Source organism: Macrobrachium nipponense, chromosome 1, assembly GCF_015104395.2.
Source record: "Macrobrachium nipponense isolate FS-2020 chromosome 1, ASM1510439v2, whole genome shotgun sequence".
Classification (NCBI taxonomy): domain Eukaryota; kingdom Metazoa; phylum Arthropoda; class Malacostraca; order Decapoda; family Palaemonidae; genus Macrobrachium; species Macrobrachium nipponense.
In genome coordinates, this window is record NC_087200.1 from 187,721,272 (window position 1) to 187,740,893 (window position 19,622).

The 19,622-nt window shown below is 39.9% G+C and overlaps 1 protein-coding gene across 2 annotated transcripts in view; it reads left to right on the forward strand.

Annotated features, from left to right (window-relative positions):
• Positions 1-19,622, forward strand: part of LOC135219935 (Golgi SNAP receptor complex member 2-like) — a 107,550-nt gene that overhangs the window by 79,475 nt on the left and 8,453 nt on the right. For both annotated transcript variants that reach the window (XM_064257167.1, XM_064257168.1), the window contains exons 3-4: positions 9,766-9,871; positions 16,479-16,631. In XM_064257167.1, the coding sequence (XP_064113237.1) occupies positions 9,766-9,871; positions 16,479-16,631 (259 nt within the window). The remainder of the gene's footprint in view (positions 1-9,765; positions 9,872-16,478; positions 16,632-19,622) is intronic.

Genomic DNA, 19,622 nt, shown 5'->3' on the forward strand with positions numbered 1-19,622 from the left:
AATTTCCTTAAACATTTTTGTGCCTTTAAAGCTTTCATTATTTGTTAAATGAAACTTTATATGAATTACCACTCACGCATTACATCACGAAATAGTGAATTAACTTTGATTTCTGTTGTGGTTCTTATCTTAAATTACGAACTTTTGCGCAACCCGGAACTACTGACCTGTCCAATTCTACAATGGATTACCAAGAAATTACGATGCTTCCTTCTGCCAGCAACATCAGGAACTGCCCGGTTTGTGGGACAAGGATGAGTAGCAGGGAGTATGAACCCCATGACATTTGTAGTTCTTGTCGTGGACAGGTTTGTGACTTGACTTCTCGTTGTGACGTATGTAAGCCCTGGTCTGACGAGGATATGACTGCTTATATGAAACGCCAAACAATCTTGCAGCGTAAAAGATCGTTAAGGAGAAAAAGAAATCGATTGCTAAAACTGTATCTAACGAATTCTTTGACTTGGGCGCTCATGATTCTGGCTCTTCGGTTTCGGTATCGTACGACTCCGATTCCGAATTAATTGATGCTTTGCCCCCCTGTACAACCGGTAATTAGTGAAGTTAGTTCTGATGTGATTCGAAGATTTTGGCAATGGAAACTACCTGGAAACAGAATTTTAAGAAATTACAGCTTAGTCTAGATAGAGATATTTCTGCTAAGTTTAACAAGATCTTGTCAGAGAATTTTCAAGAAGCCTTTACTAGAATGTCTAACACACTTTTAGATTCATTTTCAGCTCCTCGTCAGTACCTGTCGCAGCACCATGGGTAACGGTGCGACGATACCCCGGCTTGTGAACCCCGTCGTGGCGAAGGCCTAGGGGGGATCCGGTCGGGCAGGTGCCTAACGAATCTTTACCCAACGTGTCCCCTGTTAGTCCCGTAACAGTGCCAAAGGGCGCTTATTTAGGAGAAGGGGGGAGGGATATTTAGTGTCAGACCTAAGATAGCTAGTCGTCAGGATTTTACTTCAGAGGAAGTTTCTAAGTTAGGATCTGACGATGATGATGATGATGACGCGGATTCGTGTGATATTGATGTTTCCTCGAATGGATGTCATGATGTAGAATTCAAGAAACTTTTTGATTTAATTTTGAGTTTTCTTCCTCAGGCGAGGCCTAAAGAGCAGAAGCGCCTCCGCCTCGTTGTATTACAGAAGATTTTCTTGACGGTCCTTCCCGGTCACGGGAATTTTGACGTTTTCCCTTTGCCCAGAGGTTCGCCGAGAGTGAGGGCGGACGTTGCCGCTAAACTTTCGAAGGTGATCGGGGAAGGAAGAGGAAGCTCTCTTCTACGGACACCGGAGAGGAGTTTACCAGGTGGCGGATGATTCTTCATTCTCTCGACCCCCCCAAGCCAAATCCTGATTTTGTCCGACTTTCAAGTCAACCCTTGCCTTCTAAGGCTTCGGTCTCTGTCTCAATTGAAGATTTTATTGCTATGGAGGCTGTTATGAGCTCCTTACAAGAAGCTCAATCCTTCAATATGTGGGTCCTCGGAGGGCTTTTAATGTATATCAAGGACTCCGGGTTTGTTCCCTCCTGATGCTCCTCTTTTTGAGAAATTCTGCTCATCCATTTCAATCGCTTCTGTACATCAGAACGAGCTTGCTGCTTCAATGCAGGCCTTTCTTGTTTCTCTAAGGCGTAACCTGTATTTGTCGCAGTTACCCTCCTCTGTATCGGAGATTCAGAGAACCCGTCTGTTGTCCTCTTCTCCCTTTTGGCGATTTCCTTTTCGATATTTCTGTGCTTTCTGAGGTTTTGAAGGAACATCAAGGTGATGCCTCTTCCCAAGCTCACTGGGCCTTATCAAGAGCTTTTTCCTCTGGTCTTCCCCCCATTCCTTCAAGGAGTAGCGTAAGTTTAGGGACCAGATCTGTACCTTCTGCTCCAGCCCAACAACCTCCTCTGGCTCTTTTTTCCAGAGTACATCTCAGGTTTGCTGGTGCCTCTTCTTCATCCTCTGGTGCTCACCCTTTGAAACGCGGGAGAGGTTCTTGGCGTGGCTCCAAGGGCAGAGAAAGAGCTCAACCTCCAGGAGGACCTTCTTCTTCTTCTTCTTCTTCTTCCTTGTCTCTGCGTAAGAATTTTCGGAAGTAGGAGTCATCACCTCGCCTGGAGACCGCAGTATGAGCTTGTCTCTCCCGCCATTGGTAAGCTTGGCAGGGGAGAGTGGTGGATGCTTGGGTGGTGGAGGTCCTGAAGGAAGGTTACGAGATCCCTTTTGTTTCCAGACCTCCACTTTCCAATCGTCCTCTCGAGTTCAGCAGTTTATTCCCCTCACTCAATCAGGGGTCAAGCCTTGGAGAAGGAGCTTTCGGCCCTCTTGGAGAAGGATGCCATAGAGCGAGCTCCTCCTTCTCCCGGGTTTTACTCTCGGATGTTTGTAGTTCTAAAAGGCCTCGGGTGCCCTGGCGCCCCCCCATCATAGATCTTTCGGTTTTGAACAAGTTCATTCTAAAGTCCAAGTTCAGGATGGAGACGGTCCAGACTGTTCTTTCATCCTTCAGGAGGGGGGACTGGATGATTTCCATCGATCTGTAGGATGCTTATCTGCAAATCCCCATCCATCCAAGAAGCAGACCTTACCTTCGGTTTTTCACGGACTCGGGAGTTTTCCAGTTCAAGACCCTTTGTTTCGGCCTCACCACTGCTCCACAGGTCTTTTCTCGGGTGATGGCTCCTGTTTCAGCTATTCTGCATCAGTTAAATGTAAGGATGCTTCGGTATCTGGACGATTGGCTAGTCCAGGCCGAATCTCTAGAAAAATGTCTCCGGTCGAGGGAGATAGTTCTGTCTCTTTGTGTCGAGTTGGGCATTCGTGTCAACTTCGACAAGTCCAATCTAATCCCTTGCCAGATCATGACTTATCTGGGGATTGTTTTGAATTCCCAGATTTTGAGGGCTTCTCCCGCTCAGAAACGGATAGACAAGCTTCTGAGTCTGATCGAAGAATTTTTGTCCTCCGTAACGCAGCCAGTTTCTCTTTGGAGGTCTCTCCTGGGCCATTTGTCATCCCTCATCCAACTGGTTCCCGGAGGTCGTCTCAGAATGAGGTCCCTTCAGTCGACACTTCGCCAGTCATGGGATTTCGTGTCCGAGGACACGATAGTCGCCTCTTCTCCACAATGTCGGAAGGATCTCCGTTGGTGGATGCAAGTTCACCGCCTCAAGTCAGGGACATCTCTTCTTTCGGTTCCTCCGGACCTAATGTTTTGGTCAGACGCCTCGGATCAAGGTTGGGGCGCACACCTGGGCTCCGAAGCCGCTTCGGGCCTTTGGTTAGAGGAGGAGAGGAGCATGTCAATAAATTGGAGGGAACTGAGGGCAGTGTACCTAGGCCTTCTTTCATTTCAGGAACAACTGTTGGAGTCGGTTGTCGCGATCTTTGTCGACAACACCACAGCATCTCGTACTTGAGAAACCAAGGCGGCACACAGTCGGATCTTCTCACTCAAGAAGCCCGATCAACTCCTGTGTTGGGGCAGAAGACAGGGGGATTACGTTTTTTTTTGGTCCCTCAGTTTATCCTGGGCCATCACAACGTCTTAGCAGACGCCTTGTCGAGACCGAACGAAGTTCAAGGGTCGGAGTGGACACTTTGCCAGGAAGTCTTCGACAGCCTCAGGAAGAAATGGCCTGTCACAGTCGATCTGTTTGCCACCCCACTGAATTTTTCGGTGCCAGATATTCTTCGCCCCTTACCAGACTCCTCAGAGTGCCGGGACAGACTCTCTTTTGCAGGACTGGGAGGGACTTCAAGCCTATGCTTTTCCTCCGTTCTCTCTGGTGAGGTCAGTCCTCAACAAAGTGAGGGCAACCAAGCGTCTGGATCTCACCTTGATCGCCCCCTTCTGGCCACAGAAGAAGTGGTTTCCCGACCTTCTGGAAGCACTGGTGGAACCCCCCATTCGCCTGCCAGAGAGACCAGATCTTCTCAAACAACCCCATTTTCATCGGTTCCATCAGAGGCTCCACATGCTTCATCTTCATGCCTGGAGACTGTCAGGAGGTTCTCCAAGCACGAAGGGTTCTCCTCCAGAGTGGCGCAACAGTTGGCTCTTGCCAGGCGGCAATCAACCAGAGTAAATTATCAGGCTAAATGGTCGGTTTACAGACGTTGGTGTAAGTCTCAAGGACATTCAATTTCTAGACCTTCCTTACCGAAAGTAGCGGAGTTTTTAGTTCATTTACATCATGACATGGCCCTGTCACCTTCGTGCATTAAGGGTTATAGGTCTATGCTTTCCTATGTTTTTAAGGCAAGGCTTCCTGAGATCTCTTCATCTTATGTCATTAGAGATTTACTTCGATCTTTTTCCTATCTCGACCCAGGCCGCAGTGTTCGCCTCCGACATGGGACGTTAACAAAGTCCTTCAAGCCTTAAGGTTCCCTCCGTTTGAGCCTCTGAATTCTGCCAAATTTAGGGACCTCTCTTCTAAGACACTCTTCCTTGTCTCACTGGCTACAGCCAAGAGGGTGGGTGAACTGCAAGCACTCTCTTTTCTGGTTGCCAGATCTGGACAAGACATGATTTTGTCATAACCTTCCTGAATTTGTCGCAAAGACTGAATCGTCTGATAATCCCATTCCCAGGTCTTTCGTACTGAAGTCGCTGGTCGACTTATTGGTAATTTAAATGAGGAATTAGTCTTTGCCCTGTTAGGGCGCTCTCATGTTATTTACGCCGCACGAAGACATTCAGGGTCGTCCCCGTCATCTGTTTGTTTCACCCCGAAATGTCAAGAGACCTATTTCAAAGAATGGTGTATCCTTTTTTCTCAGAGATCTGATCGTTAAAACTGGTGGTTCGGCTGCTGGGAAGACCAGACGCCGAGAGCACACAGTATTAGAGCAGTTGCTACATCAGTCGCTTTTAGAAGAACGTCTCAGTCGCCAAGGTGCTTGAGGCGGCGACTTGGCGTTCTAATTCTGTTTTTGCCTCTTTTTACTTGAGGGATATTTCTCTAGTTCTAGGGCGACCTTCTTTCTTTGGGCCCGTTGGTGATGGCAGGACAGGTCGTCAGACAGGAGAATTAGGTAGTCTTCCTGTTTTACGTTTGGTTGCTACCTGTATATTATTCATTAATTTTTGTTTTGTTGTATATATTTTTTGTTTTTGTATATACCCATGGCAGTTTTTGACGTAGTTATAATGGGAATTAGGCAGTTTGGTATTTAGGTGTTTTTGATGACAAGGACTGACTGCTTGGCAACTCATGCTGCTTCCATTTTCAGTGTGAAATGGTTCCAGCCACTGGGTTGTCGGCACTGGCGACTACGCTTCTCCCAGAGTCGATGCTGACCTAGGACTAGCCACTGGTTCGCTTGTCCTGACGACTCCTGCTTCTTCCACTGTCCTGGACAGGGAATTAGTCGATGGATCGTCTGCTGTCATCTGGTGACTCGCTCACCATCTACTTTTTGTCTCACCTGTCTTCTCAGAGTCAGACACTCGTGGAGATCAGGCGACACTTATGTAGCCCTGAGTTTCTTGTTGATGAAGTCGGTTGCGTTGATACACCCCCGATGATCGTGTAACATGAGACCAGGTTGGACTGTCAGGCATTCGTCCTTCGGGACTGAATCGCCTTTTTGCTCCGCGCTCCTTTCTCTTGGCACCAGAAAGCTCGAGTTAGGAGTTGGCTCATGAGCCGATTCGTTGCTGGCGACTTCGGGTTGCGTTGATACACCCCCAAGGTTTGCTTAGCTTTGAATCGCCCAGACAGTCCAGACACTCATCCTTTAGGGAAAGATTAGTGCTTGATAGTCTTCAGGGTGCAGCCTTGCTGTCCGCAATTCGTCTGACTGGTCACCTGGTCGGTCACCTGACTTTAGTACAGACGGACTGACTATGCACTTACTCCTTGTTCTGTGCTACCGCAGTTGGTGGCATTATGGTAGGAGACTTTGAGTTGTTAGTATCTTTGACCTTGGGTTGAGTTTTGACTGCCTATGATATATATTTCTTTGTTTGTTTTCTCCTATTCTGTCCGAAGGGGAAATTGTATTCAGATTCCCTCCTCCTTTTCAATGTGGTTAATCGGGCTAGATAAATTATATTAAGGTAAGTTTATTAATATGGAATTTTTATTCTAAAATTAATATTAATAATACTTACCTGTATAATTTATCTAGTCCCACCCATCCTACCCCACGATCTGCCTATCACAACTGATTTGAGGGAAGGTTTTCGTATCTGTCAACGACAGTGTTGCCAACTGGCGGACAGAATAGGAGGTAACAGGGTTGCCAATGTGGTAAATTTTGGTGCGGTTTTTGGGGATTTAGGGCTAGATAAATTATACAGGTAAGTATTATTAATATTAATTTTAGAATAAAAATTCCATGTTTGGTGGGGTCCAAGGGATCCAGGTATCCGACAACGAGTGCCAAGAAGTCTGTAGGACTTGATCTCCCAGAAAATGTTACTGGTGCTGTACTTAAGTATGTTGTGCATGAGAGTTCAGCAGTACAGGTGCATTCTCCAGTTCAGGTGAGACAGTTGACTTCTCATTCAGATCTTTGTCATCAGTAGCACACACCTTCCTTTGGTACAGGATCCTTCGTTAGATCTGGTCTGGTGTCAACTTGACTGTATCCTTGACTTGCTTCAGAATCAGTCTGCTAATAGAGAACCTTCAGATGTAGCTAATTCTCTGATGTCATATGAAGAGGAAGAGGTTGAACAAGATCAACTTTTGTCAGCCTATCCGTCCCTGTTACGCTTTTTCCTCCATTGTATTTCCAATTTTTTCTCCAGCGACTCCTTCATCTCCAGGATTCGCTTTTTTGATGAGACAGCCTTCAGAAATCTTGACTTTACCGAAAATGGTACACTCATCTTCATCCAGAATTGGCTTTCAGAGAAAATGAATGCAGAAAAGGCGGTTTTTAGAGCTCCTCCTTCTCGGTTGTCCAAGAGGAGATCCCCGTACTATGAAACTGGAGAAGCACCGTCAGTCATTAGGAGTGGCTGCCTCCTCCCTAGGCGACTTCTCTGGGTTAATTGTTTCACCCAGACGATCGGCCTCCGCTTCCCACAAAGGTTTTGTTCACTGCATCATAGCTGGATAACATGATTAAACCTTACTGGATGGGTAAATATATCGATATGCAGCTCCTCAGGCTGGGTAAACTTTGGGGTTGGCCAATTTACGAATAAACATCAGTGGAAAGGCGAAGATATGCAAATGTACATGGAGAAAGAAAAAAATTCTAAAAAAAATTTTCTCTACCTTCCACGAGATGTTGAAAACAACTATTTACAACCCCTTGTGGGGCCTCTTTTACAAGACAATTGTAAATTTTACCAACTTATATATATTTTTTCTAATAAACAATTTTATTTTATTTTATAAGATTATAATTGCTGCTCACGCAATATCAAAACATAAGAAATAAAATTAGTAACAAATTCTTAACATATTTGTTGAAAAATATTTACATAAATTTACCGAGAATGAAGATTCATTAACTTTTTTTACTTTTACATGTTTTTTCTAATATTTCTTTGCACTTTTCATTGTAAAATTACATTTACAACCGACATACTATCTTAAAAGACAAGAACAAAATCCAACAGCAACCCCTTGGTATATTAACGAGCAAATTTACAAAAAGGCGTCATGTGAGACAGAGATGTAATACATTTCCCCTGGAAGGTACAAGCAGAACTGAAGTCCCGAGACGGCCGATTCGTGGTTTTAGCCAGTGTAAAAGTTGCCATTAGTGAATTTATGGGCTATAGAAGTATTGGCACCTCTTTCCCGCCTGATTCTTTCGAAATCGATGGCGCTTAATATTGTTTATCTACAGGATCAATCCGTCCATTAAGGGTTAAGAATATGTTCAAAGTCTTTGAAGTGTTCAGCTTTTAGACTGGACTATAGATACATTAGTGAAGAAAATTGAGGATTGCACCTCTCTGCAAGTTAACTTTTTGGCCGACTGGTTGGGTGTGCTCTCCTCTGCCAATAAAACAATTCAGGATGGTTCTCAGGTAGTTGCATCCTTGTTTGCAACCAGAATCCTGAGAAGAGAGATCAATGATGTTTTGCGACTAAAAGGGTAACACCACCCCAAAGATCAGCCCTTCTTTATGCACCGTTCAATCGCTGAAGCCTGTTTCCCCTTGCCACCATAGAGCACATCACAGCGTAACTTCAAAAGAAGTCCACCTAGGACCCTTTTGGCAGCCTCCTCTAAGGGACCTAAGGAATCAGGACATGCTCCTTCAGTCTCTTTTAAACCTAGAATGGCCATTTCTCTGCCACAGCAGCCTTTTCAGTGAGGCAGTGGCAAGTATCAACAGTGCTCATGGACCATTATCCGTGCAATTTGACCAGCCAAGAAGACAACTGGTCTAGGGTGCTGTTAACTGGTCTAGTATTCCGAAAGGTGTGTGGGGGCCTTAGGCTTTAAAATCGCTTAGCATTGAAAATCACTTGGCGTCGGCTGTCAGGAATGGAACCCCTGCTGCTAACCGAGGGCCGCCTCTAATCTTTTCCTAAACCAAAGAAAGAGCAGTCTTTTAGGCTCTGTTTTAAATATCAGGTTTTGATATTTTGAGGAGCATGATGTTACGTGTAATGTATGGAAATACCTTTACAGGCTATCTCAAGTTATTGGCGATCCAGTTTTATGGGGCTTGTATAGTGCTGAAAATGGGTGATTTTCAGTGCCAAATCGTGCCAATTTCCAGTTATCGGCGCCAATAATAGAGTATTGACACCAATACATACCTAACCGAGGCCCCGTTAACTGGTTATTGGCACCAAACTCTAGGTATCGGCGCCAACAAGTGCCAGAAATTGCTGATTTACGGTTATCACTGATTTTTTACTTGTCATCAGGCCACCAGAACGGAACTCTGCCGATAACTGGGGACTGTCTGTATATTATAAAAGTTTATAATTTTAGCTGACAGTCATTATCGGGACTTTCAGAGCTAGACACATGGGTCCCTTCACTCAGCTTCTGTTTAATTCTGGCTGAATTAAAGTGGTTATCCTTGCAAGGCAAAGCTGCACTCTACAGCACACATACAAGAGAGCTTTGCTCCCTGAATGGAATCAAATCTCTGGTGGCAGTAAGATCCAGAAAGGACTCAAGATCTGGTATAAGAATGCTTTGGGTTTCATGCAAGACACCTTTAGATCGATTGGCGGAGTGGAATGTTTTCTAACTGCACTACTCACCATCATCTCAGTGTGGGAATGAGCTAACTTGAACTATAGGTAAGATTCATCCAAGACAGTGTAAATTTTGCAGTAGCATTATTTGGATACTTAACTAATGTTGAAGTAGACCCCAGCCAATCTCCCTACTACTTAGTGGGCTGTCAAGAAACCTGACAAAAACTAAAACTTTTGAAACACACCTGGTGGAGGAGAGGTGTACTGTACTAGTCAGTCATCTGGGGTCAACCATGTGATCTTTTGTTGGAATGCTGACTCTCCTATAGGCACAGAAATATAAGCTATCTTTAGCAGTAGGTAAGTATCTAAATGATAAATTTTATTATGAAAATTTATATTATAGCCATTTGCTATAACCTTTGTTGTTCATATGTTCTGTCGCCCAAATCACAGTTCTCATTTAGTCTTTACATCCATGGGTTGGAGATGAAATCTTGTGGTTCAATATTTCACCCCTGAAGAATATTTTATGAGGCATTTTCCTTGCGTATTGTTTTGTGAATTGTCCACTTTGTCCTCCTTACAAATTAATTTTCATTACGTATGGATTTCTTTTCAGGAATTGCAGTCGACTAGATATTTTGATTAATAAAGAACCACCCACCAGGAGAGCTAATGCCAAATATCGAGTTGACCAACTAAAATATGATTTTCAGCATGTGGAGGTGAGACAAAAGTTTTTCATCGTTGGTTTTAATTGATTTTGTATTAGCAGCATGGTGTATCAAGTTTCTGTTGAACCATTATGGAATTTTTATGCTTTATCTTATTTAATGCTACATTTCAGTATTATTATTACTATTACATATTATTATTATGATTCAGAAAATGAACCTTATTCATATGGAATTAGCCTACAGGGACCATTGACTTGAAATTCAAGCTGCCAAAGCTTGAAAAATTTAAAAGGTAATAGGAAATACAGAAAGAAATACATAAGTAACTGGTGAACATTTTTAGGATAATAATAATAATAATAATAATAATAATAATAATAATAATAATAATAATAATAATAATAATAATAACAATAGTAACTAACAATAACAATAATAACAATAACAACAATAATAAAAAACAATAATAACAACCAAATAATAAACAATAAAATAACCAATAATAATAATAATAATAATAACAATAACAATATAATAATAACAATAAACAATAATAACAATAATAATAATAATAATAATCATAACAATAACAATAACAATAATAACAATAACAACAATAACAATAGTAATAATAATAACAATAACAATAATAACAATAATAATAATAATAATACTAATAATAATAATAATAGGATTGTATCTGGGGACATCAGGATGGAATTTGGAATAGAAAAGGGCAAAGTAACAAGGACTGAAGGGATAAAGCTACCAGATGGGAACAACATCAAACACATAGATGGGACAGGATACAAATATACCTGGGGAAGAATGGAAGGAGGGGATATAAAACACCAAGAGATGAAGGACACGATCTGGAAAGAATATATGCAGAGACTCAAGGTGATACTCAATCAAAACTCAATGCCGGAAATATGATAAAAGCCATAAACACATGGGCAGTACCAGTAATCAAATACAGCGCAGGAATAGTGGAATGGACGAAGGCAGAACTTCGCAGCATAAACCAGAAGATGAGGAAACATATGACAATACACAAAGCACTACACCCAAGAGCAAATACGGACAGACTATACATAACACGAAAGGAAGGAGGGAGAGGACTACTAAGCATAGAGGACTGCGTCAACATCGAGAACAGAGCACTGGGGCAATATATAGGAAAACCAGTGAAGAGATGAAGACAAGTGGCTCAAGAGTGCATGGGAAGAAGGACTGATAAAAGTAGACGAAGACCCAGAAATATACAGAGACAGGAAAATGACAAGCAGAACTGAGGAATGTCACAACAAACCAATGCATGGACAATACACGAGACAGACTAAAGAACTAGCCAGCGATGACACGTGGCAATGGCTACTGAGGGGAGAGCTCAAGAAGGAAACTGAAGGAATGATAACAGTAGCACAAGAACCAGATATGTTCAAAGAATGATAGATGGAAATAACATCTCTCCCATATGTAGGAAGTGCAATACGAAAAATGAAGCCATAAACCACATAGCAAGCGAATGTCCAGCACTTGCACAGAACCAGTACAAAAAGAGGCATGAGTCAGTAGCAAAAGCCCTCCACTGGAGCCTGTGCAAGAAACACCAGCTACCTTGCAGTAATAAGTGGTACGAGCACCAACCTGAAGGAGTGATAGAAAACGATCAGGCAAAGATCCTCTGGGACTATGGTATCAGAACAGATAGGGTGATACGTGCAAATAGACCAGACGTGACGCTGATTGACAAAGTCAAGAAGAAAGTATCACTCATTGATGTCGCAATACCATGGGACACCAGAGTTGAAGAGAAAGAAAGGGAAAAAATGGATAAGTATCAAGACCTGAAAATAGAAATAAGAAGGATTTGGGATATGCCAGTGGAAATTGTACCCATAACCATAGGAACACTAGGCACAATCCCAAGATCCTTGAAAAGGAATCTGGAAAAACTAGAGGCTGAAGTAGCTTTAGGACTCATGCAGAAAAGTATGATCCTAGAAACGGCACACACAGTAAGAAAAGTGATGGACTCCTAAGGAGGCAGGATGCAACCTGGAACCCCACACAATAAATACCACCCAGTCAAATTGGAGGACTGTGATAATAATAATAATAATTATAAATTTTATTTTCAGCTCGAGGCCATATACATGGAGTATACAAAGTACACAGTAACATACACAATCTAGATACATGAGATAACATGATGAAAAAAGAATGATCAGCAATATCCACACAGTTTTTGGAGTAGTATAAAAGATAGTAATCATAATAATGCTAATAAGAGTAATAATATTGAGAATAGTTAAAAAAGCATTAAAATTTATAATTAGTGAGCATATTGTATGTAATTAAATTCCAGCCAGAGAGACCTTAGGTGGTTACAGTAGTCAGGTTCAGAGGGCTAAATGTTAACATTGAATTTAGAAAAACTAAATTGATAATATTCACTGTAATAATAATAAAGTAAAATACCAGTAATAACAGTAACCGTAGAAATATATAATAATAATGACAGATTCTGCAAATGACACTGCAAAGACAGAGATTAAGTCATTTAGAGAACAAACACCTCATTTTCCCATCTTTCCCACAATTTAGATCTTCCTCTTGCCTCACTCCTTAGGAAGCTTTGTAAGAGCGAATTGCTGCTGTTTCTCACTTGGGTTATCAAACTGGACATTATTCGCCTTACAATAATTTTTAAGTTGTCCTGGCAGTTTTCTGTGAACATCTGTATGGTGGAGCAGTAGCGAGGAGTGTTTATACGTACATGCATTGACTAGGACAGCTAGCAAAATGTAGATTGTCGGGTTGCAGAATTTGAAAGCTTCTGTAGGAAGACCATTGGACCCGGGCAATTTATTGTTAGATGGGATATTTGTGGCATCGCTGATGTTACCTGGAGTAATATGATCAGCAAAATTAAATTGAATGTTATCAGTAAGGAGGTTATCTACATCCCTTTGGGAGTCTTGCAATTCAGGATATTGCTGAAGTGTTCACCTTACATACTTGCGGTAGCCTTGTCACTGACTGCTTCTCCTAATCTTTGTGATAGCTTTTTAATTTTAGGATTTAGGGATTGAATGTCTTTCCAAAGACGAGGATAATCACTGGATTCTAAATTTCTAGACATTGCATCGGCTCTTATTTGCTTTTCGTTTAATCTTCAGTGCTTAAGAACAAGTTTGAACTGCCCTCTTACCTGTCTCATTAGCAATGCAAAGTGGCCTTCCCTCAGGCTACCATTTTACCTGCACAGCAAAAACATTTCTCGTGAATATGAATATAGATCTTTAACCAAGTCATTCCAGCCAGGTATGTTACGAGAATTACCTTGATTAAATCAAAGGTAATCCTGCTGGAAGCAAGCATAGCAGAAATTATGTTTGAATAGAATTCATTCAGAGCTCTCCTGTGGTGGTCATTTTGACAATTTGTGTTAGTACAAAGTAAGGCATCTGCTGGTTGAACTATTGACCGCAAAAGTATCTGGTTTTCTGTCGGTTCTTAAAATCCCTGTTTACAGCTGGTGGGCGGTCAGTTAAGGGGTTCACAATAGGGAGGGATGGAATACTGAATGGCACCTGTAAAGGGATGGGATTGTACCCCATTGCAAGATCATAGTGAATGTTGCAGGTCACTCATTTGTAAGTTGGGTAGCGACTGTATATTGTGTAATTCTGTTGTCAGCCTCGTGCAGTGAGTTCTGTAGCAGCAGGGTCTTCAAAGAGGTCCTGACAGGAGGTGGAAGAATATCACGTTAAAGTGACATTTTGGAGCCCACCAATGCTTCTTTTCAAACCTTAAGCCACCAGACAATGAAGTCATAGTGTGTTCCCCATAGGATCTGCATGATTGTCTTTGAAACTGCAGCTAAGACGGTCCTGAAAGAATCAGGAAGTTCCCTCATAACTACTTCAAGCATAGAAGCTGAGGCTAGGATGTTAGGGAGGTCAATCCTCGTATGGAATTCAGACATAGCTGTCTTGTCTGAGATTTGTATCATAAGGGCCTCAAACTGCTGGGTAGCCACATCCAATGGGAACTGCTTCTGTTCACCAGGGAGGCCATGTTTCAGAGACAGCATTCAACCCTGTATCCAAGAATGACAGGAATTTCTGGCAGAATTCTAAGTCTTGGGCAGAATCTCCACATTAGGGACACCTACCTGGGATGATTGGGTCAAGGCAGCTGTATCACCACTGGCCAGCAGGTTGGAAGTCCCAGATAAAACTGGGAGAGCCTTGATTATCACTCAAGGCATCTTTCTCATGCAAAATATAAGACTGCGTCACTGGGCCCTCTGGATTCACCAGGGAAATTTCTGTGTAAATGTTCGATTTATGATAGTTATGGGTCGCATCTCTCCCAAAGAATGACTTCTTTTCCATTGGAGGAGTCAGAATGGGTGGTCATAGCATCTAGTGTCTGGGCATTTTGCCAGGGGTCGGATTCGGTTTGGAAAGGGAGGGGAATATTCTATGCCAGAGTTTTGCTGGTAATATGTAATCTATTGTACTCCTGAAACTTTTGACCCAAAGGACTAGTTTAAATTTAGCCTTTTCATCACTAAAGCTCGTTGTCAGGACCATGTTACATATTTCCTACAAGGGCTGTGACCGTGGCAAGTAAGTAGTACTATTAGCCATCCCCCAGAGGCAAACACTTCAGGATCAAGCAGACAGACTTGATCACAAGTATGTGTCTATAGCATCCTGTTGGATGCTATGATTATTGGGTAATACCCAATAGCATTAGTACTGTATTAAAGTACTATTACCTTACAACTATTGCACTAATAATTTATTTAAAGTATTTCTTTGTAGGTCCTACTAACTGCATTGGTTAAGGAAAATTCAGTTATGTCTATTCATAACCCATCTGTTTCCATAGGTTGTTGGGCTTTTATTTTTTCAGTTCAAACCTGAAATACATTACCAGGTAAAGGTTTGAGGCTATGTTAATTGGTACTATATATTTCAAAATATTTTTAGTTATCAGAATTATATTACAAAAATCAAATATATTTAAATGTTTTAATCAAAATTGGTATTTATGAGATTTTGGTTATTTTGATAACTGATCATTACTGAAGAGTATTTCTATATCCCAGTAAGACATAGAAAAACGCCATGAGATTTTGTGGAGAGGGTGTAATGTCACTAACTGGTGGAGTAATTCATATTAAAAGTAAACCCACCTGAACATATTTTCTATCCTTATGCTACTGAAAATTCATCGTGATATTAAAGATTACGGGATGTTTCTGTAGCCAAATCAATTTAAATTTGTTGTAAATTATTACATATAAAGGAAAAAAGAAACTAGTTAACAGCAAAGTTTTAAGTCAAGGACAAAGGTGAACTGCAGTTCACAGTTATCATTTTATTACTAAGAAGTTAGTTAAAAAATCTAAATACCCCTTTATCATTAACTAGAATCATCTTCATATAATAAAAACCATTGACTAATGAGCTTGAACAATAAACATTCTAGTACTGTATTGCTATTAATAACTTTTTTTTAGCAGAGACTAAAAGCACTAAGTGTATGTAAAGCCTAGTAACCTAATCCAAAGTCCTTGCCTCGAAGGATACGCTGGCTAGCAAGTTTAACTGTTAGATGTTTACTCCCTAAAATTTTAATGCACTAAAACTTTTACCTATGTCTTCAGACCATGCACATAACATTCCTCAGATGATATCACAGGCATTTAATCAGAACAGTACCAATGAAGCAGAATTTTCTGGAGCTGCTGAGCGGTTTTCCATCTCATGAAAGGTCTAATAGTTGAGAAAATGACTGACCTAAGTACTGTTGCCACATGTAAAAACAGAAGCAGTTGCTGTAGGCAAGGGACAGCCCTCTGCCTCGAGTCCTTTTATACTCAGTGAGTGTGCCAACAAGCATAATTTTGGCCAAGAACAACTACAATATTTATATTGGTTGGTTTGTCTGATGGAGCCCTGGGTGGGACCATAACTCCTTTGAGGACACAACAGCTACGCTATAAGAAAAATAGTTGGAAGAATGGGTAAAAGTTAATTGACTAAATACACATAGTTTTTATACAATGTAGTGCTCAGACTTGTTTTGAAAATATAAATTTCTGTACTTTAATATAAATTTTTCTCAGTGTGAGATAAAATTCATATCTTTACCAGATAATAGTTCATTTATTACCCATTTGTGCCCTAAAGATTAAAAAGTCTCCACATTTTGGTTAGTGGGGGTGATAAGACTAGTAGAATGAAGAGCAATGTGAAGGTCCAAATAATATTGGAAATAGGGCATACTGTACATGAAGACCATGGACCAGATGGAACTTACAATGCAGGAGAGAGCGGAGAGAACTGGTTTTACATCTGCGTAATCTCAGTAATGAGAGAATTTGACTCAGATGTTAATGATGATCAATATGTTTATGATAAGACATACAAGTATATTTTATAAGTTACATATTTTCAAGGTATGTTACTGGAGGGAGACCCAGAGGAAGTATTTTTCTATGGTATAAGAGGTTACATTAAAAAATAAAGGACAATGCATGACTGTGGTAGACTAAGGAAAATTTGGATATATAGTAAGTCATTATTTTCATAACTTTGGGAGTATATAGTCATTCTTTCTAAAATTCCAGAATTCCTTTAGAATGCTTCAGCATCGAAGACAAGTTAGACTTCATGAAGCTGAAGAAAGAGATGCCCTTTTGTCTAGGAAGTTTACAACCAATGATCAGCAAGAAACCTCAATATTTCTTGATCATGAACTTCAACATCATGATAAATTAACGGTGAGAGCATACTATGGGTTTAAACAGAGTAACAAGTGTAAGTTCTGTTAAGTACTCAAAATTTGGTATAACTTACTACTTACTAAGTTAGTATTTATTTACTGTTTTTAATTTAATTTAGATTTTGAAAATGTATGAAAAATGTTTTGACCAACTAGACAGTGTTCACTCATTACCTCAGCATTTCAGGAGTACGTCATGAGTTTAAGATTAATTATTCAGTGTGGAAGGCAGTTTTTACAGGTGTTATTGATGAAGAATTTAACATTTTAGGAAAAATATATTATCAGGCAGTTCCCGCTTACTAGCGCCATTGGTTTATGGCGTTCCAGTTTTACAGTGCTCGGCTAATGATGTTGGTAACAAGATTTTCAGCGCTGGTAAACGGTGATAACCAGGTTAGCAGCACCATTGAGCAATTTATCAGTGCTTACAACCTCTCAAATAAGATTTATTACCATAATTACGTATTGTGATGTTTCGGTTAACAATGATTTTTAGTTGTCAGCACTCGGCTGGGAACAGAACACCCAATGTTAACTAGGGACTGCCTCTATTGTAAATTTCGTTCATTTTTTTTTTAAATTTCCATTTGATAAACCCCATGACTTGCAAAATTTTTATCCCATTATTAGTGAAATAGCTAATATTTCAGAAGTTACAACAGTCGTTATGCTAAAAGTAATTTAAACCATACATAATTTTGGAAATAAAATAGATAAAAAAGTCCATAAAAGAGAGAGAGAGTAGAGAGAGAGAGAGAGAGACGAGAGAGAGAGAGAGAGAGAGAGAGAGAGAAGAGAGAGAGAAGAGAGAGAGAGAGAGAGAGATCTCGCTGGCCACTTTATTTAAGGCCCATGATGAAAATACAGTCATACCCCTACATACAAAAGTCCCTACGTACAAAAAATCCAGTGCAAGCTCTTGTTGGAGAGATATCAAGAAAGCTTAACCCTCTTACGCCGAAACCCTAAAAATCAAAAATCTCTCCTGTAAGCCGGCGCCGGTTTGGAGTGAGCGTGGAAGCGGAAAAAATAATTTTTTCAAAAAATCACAGCGCGCTTAGTTTTGAAGATTAAGAGTTCATTTTTGGCTCATTTTTTTTCCATTGCCTGAAGTTTAGTATGCAATCATCAGAAATGAAAAATAATATCATTATCATATGTAAATAATGCGATATATGGTAGTGAAAAAAAAAAATTCATAGATAATTGTATTCAAATCACGCTGTGCAAAAAACGGTCAAAGCTAACGAGTTACTTTTTTTTTCGTTGTATTGTACACTAAATTGCAATCCTTTTGATATATAATACATAGTAAAACAATAAAATCAACACCGGAAAAATATTATCACAAAATGATGTACGAATTCGTAACGCGCGGACGTAAAAAAATTTTATTTTCAAAAATTCACCGTAATTCTAAATATTGTTCTAGAAGTCCAATTTGTTTCAAATTAAGACAAATGATTGAATATTACGATACTGTAAGAGTTTTAGATTAGAATTGCAGATTTCGACCATTTCGGACGAGTTAAATTTGACCGAATGTCGAAATTTTTATATATATATTTTTTTATATGCACATATTTCGGAGATGGAAAAAGCTACAACCTTCAATTATTTTTTATTGTATTTTTCATGAATTTGCGCACATTTTGATATATGAAACTCTATAAAAAGGCTAATATGAAAAGGAGCAAATATTAGGATAATGCGATGTACGTATTTCGGAGACTTGCGGCCGCGAATCGGCGCGCGTAGTGAAGGTAAATATATTTTTCAAAAATTCACAATAATCACAATATTGTTTTAGAGACTTCAAATTTGTTTCAAAATGAAGAAAAATGACGGAATATTACTAGGCTGTAAGAGTTTTAGCGTACAATTGCATTTTTTCAACTATTTCGGTAGAGTCAAATTTGACCGAACGTGGTTTTTTTTCTATTTATCGTGATTTATATGCAAATATTTCGAAAAAAGAGAAAAGCTACAACCTTCAATCATTTTTAGTTGTATTCTACATGAAATTGCGCACATTTTCATATATAAAACTTTATGTAACAGCTAATTTTAAATGGTGCAAACATTTCGACAATCGCACAAAAAATTCTGATTTTTTCGGAAGAGTTACCGCGCGAACGTAAGGAAAATTTTTTTTTTTTTCATAAATTCACCATAAATCGAAATATTGTGCTAGAGACTTCCAAGTCGTTGCAAAATGAAGGTAAATGATTGAATATTACTAGAATATAAGAGTTTTAGCTTACAATTGCGTTTTTTGACCATTTCGGTAGAGTCAAAGTTGACCGAAAGTTGACATTTTTGCACTTAACGTTATTTATATGAAAATATTTCGAAACTGATAAAAGCTACAACCATGGGTTATTTTTTGTTGCATTGTGCATGAAATTGCGCACATGCCATATATATAACTTTATGTAACGGCAAATTTAAAAGGGTGCAAACATTAGGACAATCGCACAAAAAAATTTATCGGAAGAGTTATCGCATGAACGTAAGGAAAAAGTTTTTTCATAAATTCACCATAAATCGAAATATTGTGCTAGAGACGTCAAATTTGTTGCAAAATGAAGGCAAATGATTGAATATTACTATAATATAAGAATTTTAGCTTACAATTGCATTTCTCGACCATTTCTGTAGAGTCAAAGTTGACTGAAGGTTGAAATTTTTGCACTTATCGTTATTTATATGAAAATATCTCAAAACTGATAAAAGCTACAATCATGAGTATTTTTTTGTTGTATTTTAAATGAAATTGCGCACATTTTCATATATAATACTTCATGTAAAGGATAATTTAAAATGGTGCAAAAATTATGTCAAAGTGACGAAATAATTTCCGAGATGTGTCACTGATACTTTTTAGTGTGATAAGAAAGAAATTCGCGCTTGCGCGCCTGCGTAGCGATTGTAAACAAAACAACGCCTTGATCCGTGAACTCCCAGCATCCCCAAGGAGCGTGAT